Source organism: Oxyura jamaicensis, chromosome 5 (assembly GCF_011077185.1).
Source record: "Oxyura jamaicensis isolate SHBP4307 breed ruddy duck chromosome 5, BPBGC_Ojam_1.0, whole genome shotgun sequence".
Classification (NCBI taxonomy): Eukaryota; Metazoa; Chordata; class Aves; order Anseriformes; family Anatidae; genus Oxyura; species Oxyura jamaicensis.
This window is the reverse complement of record NC_048897.1, coordinates 27374065-27394711: the sequence shown is the minus strand read 5'-3', so window position 1 is coordinate 27394711 and position 20647 is coordinate 27374065. Positions and strand designations below refer to the sequence as shown.

The window sequence follows — 20647 nt, the reverse complement described above, 5'->3', positions numbered from 1 at the left end:
GTTAAATCCAACAACAAGTCTGGCAAAGTTTGGCAAAGTGCAGGTGAACATTTTTAATATTTTAGGAACTTTTTGTCCCCTGAACAGGGCAGAAAAACCACACTTGGATAAAATAAATTACTGCCTTTTTCCACATTAAATATATTTGACACCATCAACACGTCTGCAAACTCACTGATCTGAATATAAGGACTTAAATTACTGTTAAATGAATTGCATTGATTACTATGCCATTTCTGAGTACTCAGACTTACTTGTCTGTGTATGAACACGACTGATCCCAGAAGCCTCCATGTACCACCCTGACGGTCAACATGCAGCATTCGTAAGATCTGCAGGAAACGGATGCCCCTGGAACACATTTTTTCAATTAATAAAGAGGCTAAGAATACACGAGAAAAACAGAGCTGGAGAGAGAAAGTCTGTGTCCTCAAAGGACCATTTTGAGGGAAATGCATAGTATCTTATGGTAGACCTAGCAGCTTGTCTCTTCTCACTCCATTCACTCATCTTTTGTCATTTGTTACGAAGACAGCTTGAAGGTTGAAGAAGGTTGCAAAGGAGGAGGCAGACTTTGTATACATGACTGGTAAGGGTGACTCAAGAATTCAGGATTTTGGATGCAAACTGTGAATGCTCTAGAAATCATTCATCAGTTTATATTTGACTTGCTCAACAGGATAGGGAACAATATACAGAAACAGCTAACTACAGATCCTTGCCTTTTAGGCAAATCACAGACAATTTGAACTTAACAGTCCAACTATATATATAATTTTATTTTTACAAGATTCACTGCAGCCCTAGAGCACTGTTGCAGCTAGCGCACAGAGCACAGTACACTGCCCTGTACTTTCTCATTCAGGAAAACCAAGTTGTGTGACCCTCCTGAGTACAAGGTGGATTCAGTCCATCAGGAACTCACAACCACTAACCCCACGCCTTTTATGAAGCAGCAGCTTAAAGAGGTCAGAGACAAAGCGTGAAAGACAGTTGCTATAAAATTGAGCCAAGAAACTAAAACTGGATTTGGACAGAACTCATGTAGGTGGATGGGAGAGGATGGGTACTTATATGTGCACCTCTACCCCCACCAACCATAAATCCATTACTAGAGCTAAGAAAATTATGCTTACTAGAAAATTATGCTTACTTAGCTTACTAGAGCTAAGAAAATTATGACCAGACAACACACACATATTTTTATTTTCATTATACTTCATGGGATTATTTCACACCCGTATGCGATGGTGATCTGCTCTGTTACACGAATGTCAGAGGAAAGACTGTTTTTCACCAGGAGATAGACAAAGAAAAGAAGCTACCCTATTCAAACTGACAGCATTATTTTCTTTTATTGCATATAATTACCTGATAGCTGAGGTTGCAAAGACTTGACCTTTAGAGCCCACACACAGTACTATCATGGAAGCAACAACTACAATTAAATCTGGAAAATAAAAGTCAGTTGACAAAATTAGTTATTAGCATCTTGCAATACTTCTGCAAGGCTGTTACTAGAACCATTTTTTACTTAAGCCACTATTACTTTAACACTTTGAACAGTGACCCCAAATGATTTCTAGTTATGTATCAAGATATCTCTGCGGCAACATATAAAGAAAATATAATTGTATGAGATAATAGAAAGGTTTTACTGGGATGGGTCTGAGATGACCACATTCTAGATGAGTGATATGAGTTACTACAAAACAGCCTGAGCAGTCTGGAGAACTTATTAGCTGGATTTCTTATTTGCTCTGCTGTTTTAGAGCCTTTTTTTTTAAATTGACAGTTTTTGGCTTTTATTTCATTTATCAGACAACTGACTTACTATTATTTAATCTCTCTAGGTCTGAAGGGTAGAGAAAAATTAGAATTTGTGTGTGTCTAGTTTAGTTTAAGTCACGCATTGCCTTAGGACTGTATACTAAATCTGTCTGCCTCATGCCTAGTTAATTTTGGAAAGCAATTCCATATTTTGGAAAACGAAGTAGTTCTTGATACGTATCTGGGAAAAGTGAACTTTGTTTTGCTTCCCAAGCTGAAATAAATCTGAAGCTGTTTCAGAACCTCTGCTGTGCTACATCTCAAGAGAAATGGATTGGTGAACACAGTGCAAAGATGTGGTCAAAGCCATTTTATAGTTGCAGTCACACCTGAGATGCAGTTGTTTATGTACATGCACAGAGAAACTAAACTATTTTATGATTGTAACAATAAATATCCAGGCACAAAATTTTGTAATTTACATTCCAAAAACTTGCAGATTGTTTAGGAAAACTATATCCTCTATTCAACAAATAGTGTTTCTGAGTAGTGGAAAAAACTATGTCACAGAACAAGGATTACTGTGCTTCTATAACAATACCCCCCTTCCAGGACTTGATTTGTTTATTCTATTTATATTTTGAGCGCTCCAGGGCAAGGGTCTTCATATAGCTCTCTCAACATTGGTTAAAAAATACAGTATGGTTTTAGATTATTGTGTTTCTTTCACTGAAATTTTTAAATGCAGGACAAGCATTCTAAAAAAAAATAGAGTTTTGACATATCTAGATTTTGACAAATCTAGAATTCATGGATATAATTTCTATGATGACTGAAGTCAGTCAGGAAACCAACTGCAGTGAATATCAAGGGGAGTCAGGTGCCTGGTTCCAAATGCATCACTCTGAAAACCGGTTTTTAATTCAATAAATACACAAAGTAATTACAGTGTATCTATCATGCTCCACCAAGCAGTGTGTAGTTCAGTTAGAATCCAAAACAAACTCATTAAAATATTTAAATGACTGCTAAAAAAAAAAAAAAGCTTTCCATCATCTTTAAAAGAAATAAAGTCTAGCTATTATAAGTGTCTGGGACCCCAAGGTCGCAGGAGACAGGATTACAGGCAAGACTTATTTCTGGCAAAGCTTCAGATCACTTGTGAAAAGAAAACACTCTGCTCTTCTGGAAAAACAAACCAAGCTACATTTTTTCCCCCCTAAATAAGTGCCATGGATTCCTTAGATCTATGCTAATACTAATATCAAGAGCTCTTGCTTAATCTTGGCTTCAATTGCTATAGAAATTTCATTTTTCAGAACTTTCAGGGATGACTTTTACCTGGCGTTTACATCAACTTTGCAAGCTGTGTACACTCACCAATGATTGAAATAGGCTTCCTAGCAAAACGGAGCCTTCCCCATATTCCGACATATTTACTGCGGCATCCTGCTGACCATAACCGAACCACGTATTCTGTTCCAAAGAATACCACTAATACAATTTCCTAAAAAGAAACAGACAGGGAACCAGATTAATTTTCTATTGTATCTTTCATCTTTTTTTCAGAATCTATTAGAAATGTAGAAATGAAATATAAAATTTTGAAGTTAAAAAACTATCAACCCTACCAAAATCATTTAAAGTAACACAATAAAAGTGGCAAACAAACAAATAAAAAAATAAGAGCAAGTTTAAATACTTTAATTGCATGCAGTTTGGCTCACCTACATGTGCGAGAACTGAAAACCATTCAGTACAATTCACTTGGTCTCTCTATTCAAACAAAAGGTTCCCTTACTGAGCCAAAGAAAACAAGCACAGTCCGTATGCAGAAGATGAGTATTTTCCTAGTGTATTTCATTTTGGGAAGAGGTATGCTTCACATTCCACTGACCATATCAGCTTAACCACACATTTACTTATACTTTTTCAGTCTTGTTTTAATCTCACATGGACGAAAGTAACATTTCTGGTGCCCTCACGGTAAGAGGACAGGCACCCCTCCCACCTTCTTGTCGACAGTTAGAAACAGAAGTCTAGCCCTGAAGTGCTGCTGCTATCGAGCTCGGTGTTAACCACAGATTGACAACAAGGTATGACTTTGGAAATGCATACAAAGCCACAAACGTCAAAGATGTTTGACACTCTTGTTGATACACAGAGGTACACTTATGTCGTACTTGGAACTTTGTGTGCAGATAAACCTGGCTTTTCTAGAGTGTCTGACCATGGCATATTCAGCATAGTTTCCCCAAAGCCAAGGAGCTGCAACACTTCCTCATCAGCAAACTTAGTTAATAACTGGTCGCATTATTACTGGTCAGAACGAGTAAAGATAAGAAATCACATCAGGTATCACAGCTGCATAGGAAAATGCAGATAAAGAGAAGGAGCTTCTTATTACAGAGAGTGTTTTAATATAAAGAGCAGAGATGTTGAACATTCTACCCAGTCTCCCCCTATTTCTGCACTGCTGTTTTTCCATGATATCCAATTGGCAAATGGGACTCAAGGCACCTATAAATTTCTAAGTTAACTGAAATACCTAAGATGCAACCCTAGCCCCGACAACACCAATGGGAGTCATATCATCAGCTTCAAAAACACATGGGATGTTGCCCTGAATAGTCAGTAAAATAACAGGTCTGTAAGCAGTAAGAAAAGGGGAAGAAAATGCCACTCACCAATAGACCTCACTATATTATTTTTGTGGCCCTAAAACTCCCATCTTTTGCTGGCATAACCTACTCATCTCAGGGCACTACATTGTTGAAGTTACTCTGTGACACAAATTTAGGAAGATGCTAGCGAGGACCATCTTCCTTGGTTTTGAAAATCTCAGTCTCTGCAAGATGTTAGATGCAGCAGAACAGCATCTCAATTGGTTATATTGTATTCCAATTACATTTTCATCATATAATGAAACTGTCCAGACTGTTGGTTATAATAAATGTAAAGCTTCTACCCTTTGACCCAGCCAAGAATCTCTTCTACAGCTTGGTGCTGAAAGGATCCGTCAGAAACCTTCACTTATCAATAACTCATTTAGAGTATTATTAAATATTTTTTTCAATAAAGTCAAGAGCTAAAGTCATAAACTTTAAAAAAAACACAGGCTCTGCAGCAGGCACTTTAAGGAAAGACTGTGTTTTAACGCAGCAGCTTCAAATGCAGCAAAATTCTTCTTTGTCTAATTTCACTTAAAGATATTTAAGAACCTGCATTGAATTAAGACCAAACTACACAAGGTTCCATTAAACTGTTATAAAGCAAAGCACCAGAGGCTGTCCTTGCCAATCAGGGGATTGTATTCATTTCTAAGATAGAGTCAACAAGCTCCAATATCCAAGAACACTTCAATATGCAGAAAACTAATGCATCTGCTTTCATCAGTACTAAAAGAAACTCCCTTAACAGAAGACAATAGCAACTGCACAGGGAGCAAGAAGTGTCCTTCATTCAAAATAATTAATTGGAGGAACGGGTGTATGGCCTCACATCATATGCATTAGCACAGACAATACTCTTCTGATACCCCTAGAAGATTGCCAGAAATAAAACAACAAGAATTCTGGCAGGAAAAGACAAACCCGCAGTAAATGTAATGTTTTAATACAATAAAGCAAGTCAGCACTCTGACCAGAAACCGTGGGCTTGGCAGGATCAGTTTCATTTTGATAGCAAGAAGGTAAAAATTGAAAGCCCAGCTTGTGCTTTAAAGAAGCATGTATTCTCTGCATAGCAAATTTGCATTGGAGCTGTGAGTGTATGTTTTTTAAAGCCCCTCCATGGTTCATTGGCTAACAGGAACACTGGCAAGTATGCAAATGTGGGCTGTCCCAAAGACAATGCAACAGACATGCAGTCAATGGTTACTGTCATCCAGTTCTTTGCATGACATGCAGACAAGCTTAGAGAACATTGATTGTTCTATAGACTCCAGTGACTGGAGGGAACGACCAGTCGGCTTACACCAAGACACATTTTTCACTCCTGACGTTTTGATAAAGGCTTATTGACCTAAATGAGACCCGAGTTATTCAGGGAACATCAGGGGTGAAAGTGCACAAGCTGTTCTTCATGGTCATACACAAAAACGCCAGGTATCCATTAGCAACTGGCAAATTCCCCCTCCCCTGCCCGTGGCTGTGTGACAGACAAAAGTGTTTTTAATATCTTGCATTGCATAAGTCCAATAAGTAATCCCATGGGGGTGGATGAGGCTGATGAATTTCTTGTCAGTACACATTTTTATTAGCGGCCAGAAACTTGCAGACAAATAAAAAACAGATTAGAAAATTACACTTTCCTGAACTACCAAGATTTTTCCTACTTTTCCTATCTAGCAGCTTAACATGAAACTTTACGTTAACTTGAAGAATGGCAACCTGATCCTTAGTTCATTTATGCCAGTGCTAATTAGGGCCAATTCAGTTTAATAGGAGAGTTACACTGGCAGAGAGCAGCAAAGCCTTGCACCTGAGAATCTCAGCAAATCTGAGTTGCTGTACAGATGAATTTGGGCCGCTGTTTCTTAGATACTTTCTCCTAACTGCCCACTTAACACATACCTACAAAGTGCACCAGATAAAAGTTTTTGTGCTTCTCACAATGAATCAGCTAGAATGAAATATGGCTTCATGAAGACTTGGAACAAAACAGAGGCTGGTATAGGAAAATGGCAGGATAAAGCAGCAAGCAGACAAAGATGTAAAGAATGAGTGAAATAAGAAACAAAGCAACATTCAGCACAAGGCAAAAATTATAATACACAGAAAATAATTGCCTGCAGAATACTGGTGGGGGTGGGGATTAAAGCTCAGGAGAAAAGCTTTGCTTAAAATAACACACACAAACACAAGAATGGCACTGTGCGAGGACCCATTCAACCCTTTACAACTTAATTCTGATTTCCTTTCTACAAGGTGAGAGCTGAAGCATCATATTGAGATTTAAAATATATATATATATATATTATTATACCACCATGACATAAAGAGCACTCTGAGATGTGAAAGTCATGTCCCTTCACACCGTGGGCATACTGGAGCCAAGAGACTTTTTTTTCCTTTTAATCATTGATTTATACATGACACCCTCACTTCTGCCATCCCTCTGGCTCAGCCCACAGACACATGCTTCGTTCCTTCTAAGCCACATCATCCCATCACAGCCAAATACCAGGTGAGCCCTGGATGGGAAGGTAGAAAAGATGATCATGAGGTACACATGGAGACAGCTTTTCTTGAAGAACTCTATCAGTATCTGCAACTCTCCAGTTGTGAGCAACTTACCCTAATAAACACATCATCCCACTTTCAACTATGAGAAACAGTCCCTGTGGAGGACAGGTTGACAGGACTGGTGTAACAAGCCTTGGGCATTCCCACTGTGGTACAGTGCTTGGTGAAACTAAACAGACCTCCAGGTAGCCAACCACCAGATGCCAGGGACCGAAATATTTCTCCTAATGACCAGCAATGGAGCTTGAGTTCTCCCTGGTGCATTGGTGCAGTAGTGTATGTAGTAGAGCGGATCCAGTCTGGGAGACTCACAAAAGATTTTCAGTGTCTCACTACTCACTTCCACAGTTTTGGCTTCACAGTTCCCATGGAATAATAATGGTTTCATAATAAGCTCACACCAGGAATACTGAGAATGACTCAGAGACCAGCCTTGATGTATTAGGTTTGACTTACACTGCAGAAACGTACCTGCTGTGGGCAAGGACAGTTTAACCATCACTCTGATGAACTTCAGAAACAAAATACAAAGTCCTGTCCATCAGAGGACAATAGGAAAAAGCTATTTATGAAGAAGACCAACTTAACTGAAGAAGAGATCGGACTTCAACTGTGTGACTGGAGAGTCTGACCTATTAAAAGCACCAGCCTTGTTTAGAGCACACAAGGCTTTTTCTGTATTAGAAAAAATGAGCATCTGAAACATCTTGAAAAGCTTTTCCTCTGCTGTCCCAAGCCCGCTTAGAGAGGAAGAGGTACAATCCAACATTAAGAGGCATCCAACATCCACACTGAGATGAAGTACAGCAGCAATTTGAAAAAGAAGGGCAGAGTCCCTAAATTTAGCTGAAGAAAACAAAGCAGATTTGAGCTTTAGTTGTTTTTAACCATCTAGATTAATACCTTGACAAACAAAATGAAACAAAACAAAACCTGACATAGAACAGAGCAGGACACCATAACAGCTATTTAACAGCTAAGGAAGTTATCTGGAGGCTGAGAAAGCACCTGCCTGGAGCATACATACCCTGATGCCCAGCCTGTAGACCTCAAAGCTGTACCTGGTCACAAACTATCACAGATGGAATAAGTTCTCCCATAGCTTTAAAGGCATTATATGCCAACCAGCATACTTCAGCTATAAGGTTCCTGTGGCCAAACCTGCACTGCTATCTATTTCTAAGACAAGGTCACAGAAGCTCTCTGCTAAGCTGCTGTGCCAAGAGAAGAGGTCTGGTAACCTCCTCTCAATCTGTGGCAGCAGAAGCAGAACAGGGACACTAGAAAACATTTTTTTCACAACTCTTGACAGGGACATTTCTGAAGGAGCCAAAAGAAGGGACAATAGACCTGCTGATGCTAATGAAAAGCAACTAACAGCACTTGCTGTCAGCCATGGACTGTGTGGAATCCTAGGAGCTGGATTGCACAACAGACAGGCACAGCATCTTCACAAGCAGAGCCATAGTGTATCCTCTACAGCCAATTAGGGGCCAAAAACACAGGAACCCGTCTGTTGTGCAGAGCGACAGGTCGCATTTAGTCTCACACAACCAGCACCATTGCAGGCTGTGCATTAATGCGGAGAGAGCTGGAGTCCAGTTCACAGCTTGCTGCTCACCTGACACATCGGGGCTTGCAATAGGCTTCAGACAGCACTTGTGCATAGCCTGAGCAGGGTATGCAAATTTACAGCACTGAAGGCAACTGTTTCTTCTAATCTCACTTTGTATAGAGAGGCCCCTCTTTGTTCTCTTGAGAAAGGCAGGATTTCTTCCTGAAAGCTGTACTGTGTTTTCTAAGATACACAGAACAGCCAAATCAGATGGCCTAGGCAAACAGACAAAGACAGACACCAAACTCAATACAGTAAAAATCCCAACTTGATGAAGTACAGGTCAAAAATAAAAAGGTAAATAGTTTTTCATATACATATGCACTTACTGAGCAATAGCAAGTGCCAAAAGTGCTATTTAAGACTAGGGATTATCTTCCCTACTTAGTCTTCTCACTTTCAGAGATTAAAAAATAAAAAAGTTGTGCATATTCAAGTTAAAAGCAATAATAAGTTTTAAAATACAATGCGTTTAAAGCCAGAATATTTAATGTCTCATGCTGAGCTTTTATCTTCCATTCAAAAAATTTATGGTCATTTGCTAAAATTCTTTATCTAGCATATTTGTCACCAAAGGATTAAACAGGCAAGGTGAAACAAAAAGAACTTGGTATTAGTATCACATTTCTATCTTCAGAGACCTATAATTAAGCCTAAGAAGTTATTAGACATCATTAAAGTTCCCTTATTAATGTTTTTAATTACGATGAAATAATATTTACGTAAGTGTTCATGTTTTGAAGACGGGAAGCTTAGTATGAGACGAAGTTAGAAAAGTTGAGTGTGCTGAAGCTTTTCTATTTTCCCCTTAATCAGTGCCGAGAGCACACAACAATAGCATTGGGAGCAATAAAGAATACTGCAGGCCTGCAATTTTAGGTTGAGGCTTTCCAAAGGCTCCAAGCAACTAAATCCTATTGAATTTCAATAAGACTTGGGCACCTAACTCCCTTAGGTGCATTTAAAAAGCCTTTAATTGATTTCCTTAGCTCTCTTCTCACTGGAGGTTTCAGCCAAAACCAAATGAAGGCAGGAGAAATTTTTCCACTGACTACAAAAAGCCTCAAATGTCAGTGGCATAATTTTGCACATTAAAGCATGGTCTCAGAGCACTGGTGTATTAGAACAACTTTCCACACCATCATCCCTGCACAAGTCTCTTCATAACGCAGTCTTCAGCTTGAGAACTTGGTTGCTGATGATATCCACCAGGAATTTGCAAAAGTAAATTAAGCTGGGCTTGCACAATTAGTTTCTGATACCTGCTTTAACATGGAATTCTCGCTCCCCAAATATTCTTAAGAACTAGACCTCAAACCCACAGGATTTGGCAACAGAAAGGAAGTTTTATCATCCTAACCAGTCCAAAATTGATTAAAAACCCACAAATACACACTTCCTTTTTGTTTATTTCATGAACCTGTTATTCACGGCTCATAAGAGTCTATAGAAGAAATTCATATCAGACCTTCTGCTTCAAAGAGAAATATGCTCTGGCTCCTATCCAGGACAGCATATGCTTAATTTTATGTGTCATTGGATTCAAAAGAACTATACACCTACTTAAGTTTAAGCACACATACACACAGTTCACAGAGATGCACGCTCAATCGTTAGTACACGTAACACGCTAATAGGAGTAGAAAGGAACTGCTGCAAACTGAAGCAGCAGCCTAAATTATGGAGTCTGTACTTTTGTGTTACAATGTTAATATGAAAATTTCTCTATTTACACAATGGCTACTTTCTCCCTAGCAGATTATTTTCATCCTGTCAAGTATTTTGTTGTGTGCTGATAATTATGCTCACTCCACAGCTAATGCTGAATGCATCGGGGGACTCTTGAAGAGACCATATGCATGAAAGCTCACCTGCTTGTGTTTTTTTCCAAACTATAAATGACAGGGCAAGAGTAGCTAACACGTCCTCCAGCAGATGTTTTCTTACATCCTTAGACTACCACTACCATTATTACAACACTAGTCCTTTCAGAGAGAAAAATAAATATTGCACATTACTTCTTACCAGAAAGCAGAGCAACACAGAAGGAAGAATCTGGCCATTATCAGCCTTGCTTAGCCTGCGATAGCTTCATTTTGTCTACTTAAAAGGAAAGGTAAGAGCATTTTCAAGACATAATGGCCAGGCTGTGTTCACCTGCTATGCATAAAAACTTTGGTAACAGCAACATTTAAATTCAAGTAGTTTCAGGCATACATTTTTGTTTGAGGCCATGCTGATAAATAAGAGCCAGGAAGCAAGTGTGTTTTTAAAACAAATTAGAAAGATTGACTAAAAAACATTTTTGTTCCACTGGTTCTGAAAACTAGAAAATAACTCTCTTAAGCTTTCTGTATTTGTTTTTCCTCCTTACTCATCTTTTTCCATTTCATTAGAAAAGGACAGAAGAAAAAGGAAAAGGGTTGGCAAGGACGGGAAACTAGAAACTCAAACACCTTCAGTTTTCAATTATCTATAAAAGTAAATCAATTAATGCTTGCACTTGAAACAATACTTTTTTTTTTTTTTTTCCTCAGATCATGGCCACATTTTATTCTATGCTCAAACTTCAGTGATTTTTAACGTATATATTCTGTAAATAAAATGTGTCTGTAGAATCAACTGCACTTTTAAAGCATAAAAAGAAATAGGCTGTAAGAAGTATAAAAATTAGGAAGTACATTTTTCTCTCTAGAAACTCTCTAGAAACGTGAGACAGGGACTGTAAGAAAACAAGCCTTAATGAAATCCATTTTCTGTGTTTGTTGTGTCTCTCCTTCTGTACAATCACCAGTTGTCCAAAGATGGCCATGTTCACGCACTGCAGTAAACCTGAGCTGTGTTGCTCTACCAGTTCTTTGAGCCTCTCCCTCCTCCAAATCTGACAGCAGTCTACGTGTAGTATCTCTTAGCTTTAAACACTGCCTCACTGTTCTTACCCACTAAGATTTCTTCATGCATTTGGGTTCTGGATAGTGCCCCTGCAGAGAAAACACCTCCACAAGCTGTAGCAATACTTCATTCCATGGCTAGACAGGGGTCAGGAAGACTGCAGAGATGGGGGAGATCAGGGCTCGATTTGCCGTCCAGCTACAGATTTCTCATTTGGCTTTGAGCAGACTGCGTGTCACCCCTCACTCAGCTCCCAATTAGAGAAAGCCACTGCTCTCACCACCTTTTGCCACAAACCATTCTGTGGATAAACACCATGACACAATGAGGGTCCCACATCTAAATCCCAGATTACGTTACCAGCTTTTTTGACAATTTGCTCCTTCAAAAGATGGCACAGACTACACTGAAGAGGAACTTTTTCAGATGAAGTTCTAATTTCTTATTTGTCTTGTGAAGTTAAAGATATTTCTCCCCCCAACCCAAGCAGAGAGTTATGGTCATGTTGTACAGTTGTACAGTCTGGCTTCAGGATTTTCAACTTGACCCTTCCATCTCCTTTTCATGGTTTTAGGCTTTGTGGTACCTACTCTGGGATGTCATGTGTGTTCTGCAAGTGAGGCATATCCAGAAAATCAGAAGGTCACTGAAAGCAGAACACTACTGTGGTTACTTCTACCTCCACACTTACTCCCAATACACTCTCTCGAAGCAGCATGTTTTCACCATTCACCTTCCAAATTGAGATTTCCAGTCTGAGCAATGACTGTATTATTCGTTAACAGTTTAACAAGTAAATTTCAAATGGACTACTGCTATTTGCAACCCCCCTCCAGATAATGAAGGGAAAAAAAGAAAATCTTCATTTTTTCCCAGCTGGCAGGACGGTGTTGTGCGGTAGGGCTGTCGAGTTCTGAAAGCAAACCTTCCGCAATTAGAAGCCCAGCATTCCTCTTACACATGTGGGCAATCGCTGCTCATTTACCAGTATCATACTCAGCATTGATAAGAGTTCAAGTGCTGTATTTCTGTTTGACACTTACATAAACACAACCTGCATTTGCCTCAGCATACTTGAGCTCTCTCCCAGGCCTGCTCCAGGGAATACGCATCATGCTCTTCCACACAGCTGCAAAAACAGTCGCACACTAAACCTGTAGTCCAGGCACTTAATACTCCTCACAGGAAAACACATGTGCTAGTTTAAGCTAATAAAAAACCTCTCAGATGCCATATGTACATAGCCCATTCAGTCAGCATTTTACAGTTGCCTCTAAAATTTGTGAAGGAGGAGAGGAGAATTATTTGACATGCAAAATAAACCTAACCAAAGGCAACAAGTCAGCGTTTCAGCTGAGTGGCAAATACATTTCACATACTGAAGGCAAGTAGTTTCCTCCTCGTGCCAATTTCCTGCGCTCGTTCCAATCAGTGAGCATAAAACAGTTGTGGCTATCATTCAGCGCATCAGGATTATAGCATACCAAAATGGGAAGTTAATTTATACCAACCAAAGCACATGATTAATTCAGTGCAAACTCTCCCTAGAGCTTTGATAATGTTCCAAATGGACCAAACTAAACTTACATTTGCAAAATGAAGATATAAGCCAGATCTCTCTGAAGTCGCATACTCCATTAACCAAGCTACCGTTATGTGCAAAGACTTGTGTTTTGACTCGGATTCATGTTTCTATCAGTTTTGGATCCAACATAAATAAATGGTGCAACAGAGGCAGCTCTTTGCAGAAGTCAAAGTTAGGAAAGGAGAACTCCAGTTCTGTGAAACTCCCTTCACTCACTATCACCTTTCCCCCGCACCCTCTACAAATAAAGGACAAGTGCACTATTCATTGCTAGGAGAAAAAAAAATATCTTAAAAAAGCCACGGCCTTCTCAGTGGCAGCTGGTCCGAGTCTCAAGACATCAAATACCTCACGAAACTAATAGGCATTATATGGAATTAATTTTAGAAAAAAATACAAAAGTGATATTTGGCTGAATTCAGGACCTCTGTACTCCAAAGCTGTTTGGAAAAGGAGAGAAGGAGAGACATTACGAAAGCAAGGCCTAGGGCATGGCAAGAAGAAACTGAAGGCTCTGCCGCAGGATGTGGGCTAGCAGGCATCTGCTGCAGTGACCAAAAGCCACCGAGCCAGAAGAATCCTCCTGTGGAGGGGTACGTGAAAACGGAAAAAAACACGCAACTTAAAGAAATGGGCAAAAGAAGCATGGTTCAAAGACAGAGGAAAAGCCCTTCCTGTGCTGAAACGCTGGGCAACACAGGATGGATTTAAAGCCTACTTTAAAATGCACAATTTATTAGCATAAGTGAAGCATTGATTATGCATTTTAAGTGTGTCAATATTTCAGAACACACAACTGGTAGCAGTGGAGCTGCACTTCATATTATTGCATTAATAATGTGCTCAGTTTTCTAAAGTTTGGGGCATCTCTGTTCTTTATGTGTGGTACACTTCCAGGGGGATTCATGGCATGATTTATTTTAGGAATAGTTGGATGTTGCAGGGGCTTCTGTTTGACCTTAAATTTACTGTTGTTTAAATCAGGAGTTAAACTAAACACATCTTTGGAAATGCCCAGTGTCCAAACATTTTTCCTGGTACATTAGGGTGATGAAATGAATGAATGCCAATCTTACTCCACAGCTAGATGAATTCTGACAGCAATTACTATCAAGAGATTACCTAATTTTTTATTTATTTTTTTAAATCTTTCTTCCCTTCACACCTTCCCCACAGTTTTCAGTACTCAGTATTTCAAAAAGCTGTTTTTAATACATCTGCCCTGCTTCATCATCTCAGGATCCCATTGTGTTAGATGGGAAAACCTTCAGTCTGGACACCAAAGATCTTACAGCAAAACCACAGAACTAAGATTACACCCATTGGAACCAAAGATGCTCACGCCATTCAAAAAAGGTAAATGTTCAGCAACTGAAGAACTAGTAAGAACAGACACTTGTACCTGTTGTCTTAACAGAAGCTAAGCCAGAGGGTGCATTCAAGGATGGTGATTGTCATTGGTAACCCAGTAGCCACCACTCTATGTGCCAAAATTAAATATGCAACACTATCACCTCTCAGCAATAACACAATGCAAAAAACGTTCTTTCCACTGGTAAGTGTTCTTTTAAAACAGTATTTTATCAGTACACAAAGTAAGTAATTACAGGTTAAACTCTTTTCTCTAGGGCTAAGACCAAAAAAAAAAAAAAAAAAAAAAGAAGAAAAGAAAAAGTCCTGACGCATAACAACCAAATCCTAACACATGAATAGATAACAGAGCATATAAGGACTTTGGGATACACTTTTTTTAAATTTATTTTTTACACAAGGAGCAATAGCTCAAGTGGCCAAGGCTTTGAGAAATTATTGAATGTCAAACATTTTAGCCTAACTTACAGATATTAAAGGAGGAAGAGGCTACTCAAACTACAAATCAGATAGCTTTGCAGTTTTCTGAAAGTATCAGTAAAGGTGGCTAAAATATTGAGAACACTCAGAGGCCTGTAATCCTCTGCTGAAAGGAGGTTTTACATGGCAGCAGAACCAAACATACCCATCTGGTGAGCTCCTTCTTTGGGGATAAGGCAAGTGGTGTGCCATGCTCAGAGCTGGGTTCTATTTCCAGCTCTGCTAAAAATGGTTTTAATTACAACCTCATGTTTCCCCTTTCCTGAACACATAACACGCTGCACATTTCGCTTTGTACAGAAGTGTCAATTGCTAGTACTGTTTAGGGTGTAATTAAAAACAATTACATTATACTAGAAAAGCACATAAGGGACTGTTTTGTGTACAATGTGCATTTCCTCATCAGATGGATGGCCAAAGGAAACCCACTAGACATGAAAGTATGGTACAGCTGGGTCCCATAACTGGGCATTTGCATATTTATAAGTTATTGCACTTGGGAGGCCATTGCTGATGACATGAATGCATGTATCAGTGAGTCCATCAATAGAGATCTCCTTATGAGAAATCTGCTCTTACGATGCTACATCAAAGAATTCTGTTATCATGAACTATACGACTTGTCCCAAATGGCAGACTTTAAAGCCAAGAATGTTGCACATATTTCAATAGCATGCTTTACAGTACTCAAGAAGTGGTATAAACTCTCTACAAATACTGTCTGTGGTTTCACACCTTTTGAGTAACAGTAATGGCTAGTTCATGCTAGGAAGATAGTGAATGTGTTCATCTTGGGTACTAAATCAGCCTGAAAAAAGCTACAAAAACCCTACTTTAAGCACTTTATAAATGATTTGTGGGGTGTGGGAATTATATCTTCAATTAGAAAGATAGCAAACTGATGACTGTACAATCAGCAATCACTTCTCATCACTATACAGAGCAGTTAATATAGTGCAACTCCTATTACTACTACAAGAAGTTGTGTTTTACTATTTAGATCTTAAGCATAGTATTAAACATGGATAGTTCCCCCCCCCCCTTTTTTTTTTTTAACATGAAGAGTAGGGTGAACAAGCTTTTAAAGGAAAAAAGTTATTGCAAGTTAGTGTACAAATACCTCCTCCAAGTTTTGCTAACTGGCTACTGCACTGATGTTTTCCATGGAAATTCCAGCCACATTAGTTCTGGCAGCAATTAAAGACTACTTTTGGAATTCTTAACAACATCCAAGGGGTCCCTTTCAACTTTACTTCTTGTTCTGTAGTTCTTTCTACTCTTTAAAGCAGGGAAAGCAGTTCCCCCCCAGCCTTCAACTTGTTTTTACTGTTAAAATAAATACAAGGATGAGTCAGAACTCCATCTCAAAGGAACACCACTGAAGTATTTACTTGCCTTTGAGAGCTGAGAAGCTCCTCTTTTGCTCAGGTTGTACCTCTTACCACTGCTCGGTACATTGTGCAACTCTGACTGTGAGCCAACATGATCATAGGACTCAATGATAAAAGAAGCTATTCAGAGTTTTGGCAGAAGGAATACTTCTGACATTTTGTTTCCTCTGGATCACAAGATTAGACTTCGGTTTAGGGTTTTAACACTAAGCTGCCCATGCTGCATCATATGGAGCTGATTTCTGACACCTCTTCTAACTGCGCATCGTTATTCTTGAACATTCCCATCCAAGTCAATGGGTCGACCCTTGAAGCAAGCTGCAATCTATTACAAATAAACACAGTTGAACCTACTTGTTGAAGAGGGAAGATTACGCCCTTACACTCCCTAGAACGGACCAAAGGTACGAGTAGGTAGTAGTCTACAAAATCAAGAATTCGTTCTTCTTGAAAGCAAAACACAAATGAATGCCAGCAGGTATCCAGGCATCAGAAATACAGTTGTACCATATTCCAAATACCAGCTGAAGTGTTAAAAAGCCTCTGTGACCATACGCGATATATTTCAACCATGTTCATAGCTGGAAAACATTAGAATTGGTATTAAGTTATTAACTGCCTGGCTAGAAAAATTACTAAATGGAGAATGAAAACTTGAATGGGGCAAACGTACATTTTTTCTATAATTAACAGAGAGAAATAGGCACATGCAGAGGAAAATCCATCTCAACTGTCTGAAGCACCTTCAGCTGTAACAAGTGACTCTTTCAGGTGTACCTATCCTTTTCCATTTATCCTTTTCCCTTTTTCCAAGGGAAAGTCCATGTGATCGGCTTATTCTACCTAAGTTTTAGACAGCTAAAGTTATCTGCAAAAATAATAATAAAAAAGTAAAATAAAAACCCAAAGTCAAGAAGTGCTTTGAATTATTCAATAAGGTATTCTCAGCCTGGAGCAATGGCATAAACTTCCGAGAGGATGGAAATTTACTGTCAGTTCTCACTTGAAAGAAATTTATTAGCTGTTTCTATTTTTGGCCTGGTCTCCCTAGGGAGGTCCGTGCGATCACCTCTTCTCCCTCCAGTTTCCCTCTTAGAACTCTACCTACTAGCTGATCTGAAGGCCAGGTATGTCAGAGCATATTTGAACTTCCTGGAAATGTTGTGAGAATTTGGGGCCAGGCAGAAATGAAGTACCCTGTATATGGCCTGAGAGAAAAGATTTCACATTATTCATGACACACTCTCATGATGGTTCTCTAATATTAACTAACATCCAGCCTCAGGAAAACTAAGGCAAGTTTCAGTTGAAACTTCTATTGAAGCCATTAGGCTTCACAAAAACAAAGCAACCAACCCACAACCACTCACTCCAAGACCCCAAAGCCCTATAGCACCCTTGATCCCAGTGCTTGTACAATCAATGGAGTCCCCTGGAACCAATGTGTGTTTTAACTGAAGAAAACACTGGAGTATAACAGTCTCGAGTCGCCTACACAGCCTCAGTGCTCGGCTGGGTAAGGACCTGAGCTACTTGATCACAATTGAAAGATGCTCCTGTTCTCAGCAGGAATTTGGACTGGATCATCCCCAGAAGTCTCTTCCAACATAAGTTCTCCTATTATGGTATCATTTTTCTGTGATTAAGTAGAATTTTTCCTATTGATTCCTGGAATCTGTGTTTAAAAAAGTGACTAAATGCAAATCACTTTCAGAGAAACAAAAATGAATACAGTGAAACCAAGAAGTTTCTTTTTCACTTCCAAGGGAAGTTCACTTGCCATGAAGCACAAGACGAAGAGGAGTACAAGACAGACTACCTCCACGTCCCCTCTACCACCAGCACCCACCCACCAACACAGACTTCTTAGCTTAGCTGCGTGGCCTTTTCCTGGTTGGGACTGAAGGGGTAGGACAGACAAAGAGCTTGGGAAAAAAAAAAATAATCTGACACCTAGTTTCAGCAGTTTACCTCCACACAGAGATGCAACTCTTGATTCATCAGAGCATAAGCTTAGCAGAGAAAGCAAACCATTGACACTTCATTCAATAAAGAATAAACTGCTGTATTCCCACTGTGTTCATCATGTCACTTCTTCATTCAACTCTGATTGATTAAACTTCTTTCATTAACTGATTTCAGCTTGTCTGCTTTATTAGCATCTGTATTATCCACCTGGGGCCCTAGAACATCTGCTGCATTTGCCTGCCATGTTCTAGGAAGCTCAGCCCTCCTGTTTATTACAAGCATTTCTCAAATTTCTGATAAAAACTTCAGATTCTCCTAATCTTCTCATAAGAACTACAAAAGCTAGCAGCTCTTTTCTCCATTTCATCATTTACTGCAGTTTTCTCTTCTCACACAGCTGATTGTGCTTCTCATTCCACTGAGCTCACTCAAACAGAAATCACAGGTAGGGCTTCTCACAGGCTGACAGCTCTGCTCATCTTCCATAAAGGGGGACGTACAGTTCGCATTTTTGCCTGGCCAGGCTTTTTCATTTTCTAGTTCCTGATGTTAACAACAACACAGTGCAAACATTGGTGTAGGTGAGTAGGTGTTCGTAACAGATGGAGGGTGGAAGAGCGAGCATTTAACTGTGCCCCCCACATTTAGGATGCTGCTCTACGGCCCCTTACAAGATACTTGCCTGCACACATGCTTACAGAAAAGATGTTGCTCACCACATTCATTTAGTGGCATATGAAGAATACATAATGATGTCCTCATGTGCAAATGGAAAAAGAATAATCCCATCCTTCAATTCCCTCTGACGTTGTGAATGTTACGTAGTCACACAGGATAGTGTGAGCAGATAAATTTTACCCAAGCACCACGTCCTCAGTATACTCTCTACGCACTGGGTTTGGAATTTGTTCTGCAAAAGTCAGTAGGGAGTTTTCCTGTATTATACATGAAAATAGGATCTTTAAATGATTTCAGTGATGTTAAATAGCTCAAGACTTTTACAGGTTTAAACAGGTTATTTTGAAGGTTTACTTGTAGCCGTATGAACAGTTCAGAATGTTTCTTTTGCGAAGAATTAAGAGTTAATTGACTCAAGATTTGGGGGGAGGGATTGAACTTCCTAGAGTACTAGTCATAGTGTGTTAACAGACAGTGTATCACACCACATTGAGCTCCACTAAGATAAAAGGCTTAGAGATTTCACTGTATAATAAAAAGGACCTCATGTAAGCAAAAGAAATAAATATTTACAAAGAGAAAACTGCCTTTAAATTCCTAAAACCCACCCCACATGGAAGAATCACCATCATATGGGGCAGAAACACCATCACAGGAAAGAAGAGTGGGGGGGGGGGCGGAAGGGAATGAGCGCAAGCAACTGCCCTCCTTTAAACAAAATATTTATCTTAAGAGTCATTAGATAATCTTCCACTTTTAAAAACTGCTGAACCAGTCAGTTCTACCCCACCTTCAGAACTGGACTGTTAAACGAAGTCAAAAGTTTCTGTGGTTACTCTCATCTGAAACGAGCTAATTTCCCCAGAGAACGAGCTACACCGACCAGATGTCTTGAGCCACTACTCCCCAAAGGAGCGGAGCAGCCCAAGCAATGCCGCCTCTGTTTCTATGGAGATAGGTTTTCCCATCCACCACGCAGCCGGGCGCACGGTGGCTACCAGCTGTTGTCTCGACTCAGGCTCCATCAGGAGAGACCGAGGGAAAAAAGTGGGAGATATAGGACGTGGCTTCTCCCAGCCCCAGATCTCATAAACTTTACCCACAGTGGCCAACCTCCACTCTTCGCAGCCGCCACTTGGGCTCACTGCTGTTGTTTAAGGCTGCCTCTCAGTGCTTCCTCCGCTTGTTTTACAGGCTCGTAACAGTGCTGTGGCAGCACACAATCACTTGATTTAATGTGTTCAATCACTGCATTGGCAAAGCAGGTTTCTCCAACACATGCTTCCAGCCCAACTTTCCCATCTCAATGGTTTTATGAGCTTAAATCTAAATCTCCGATAGTAACCCATTGCAGGTTCCCCACATTATTCTCTCTCCATACTTTCAAAGGAAAATGTTGTGGATTAATGACTCCCCATCCTTCCCGCAAGGCTGGTTAATGCTTCAAATTCCTATTGCTTTTTAACTCCTGTGGAACTTTAATCCGTCTCTGACCATGCTGATGAGCTGCAGAGAAACAACGCTGGCTAGGATTTTCATTCTTGCATTTTCTTTTTGAATGCAGCCAAGTTCAAATGTCTAATTATAACTTTGCAGAGTTAATGATCAATTTAACGAAGGCTTTAGAGTATCTTTGAAGTCATAACAACAA

The 20647-nt window shown here is 39.6% G+C and overlaps 1 protein-coding gene across 9 annotated transcripts in view; it reads right to left on the bottom strand.

Annotated features, from left to right (window-relative positions):
* Positions 1–20647, bottom strand: part of KCNQ1 (potassium voltage-gated channel subfamily Q member 1) — a 397025-nt gene that overhangs the window by 259483 nt on the left and 116895 nt on the right. For all 9 annotated transcript variants that reach the window (XM_035328507.1, XM_035328503.1, XM_035328504.1 and 6 more), the window contains exons 3-5: positions 3151–3277; positions 1372–1450; positions 255–351 (exon numbers count right to left, since the gene is read on the bottom strand). In XM_035328507.1, the coding sequence (XP_035184398.1) occupies positions 255–351; positions 1372–1450; positions 3151–3277 (303 nt within the window). The remainder of the gene's footprint in view (positions 1–254; positions 352–1371; positions 1451–3150; positions 3278–20647) is intronic.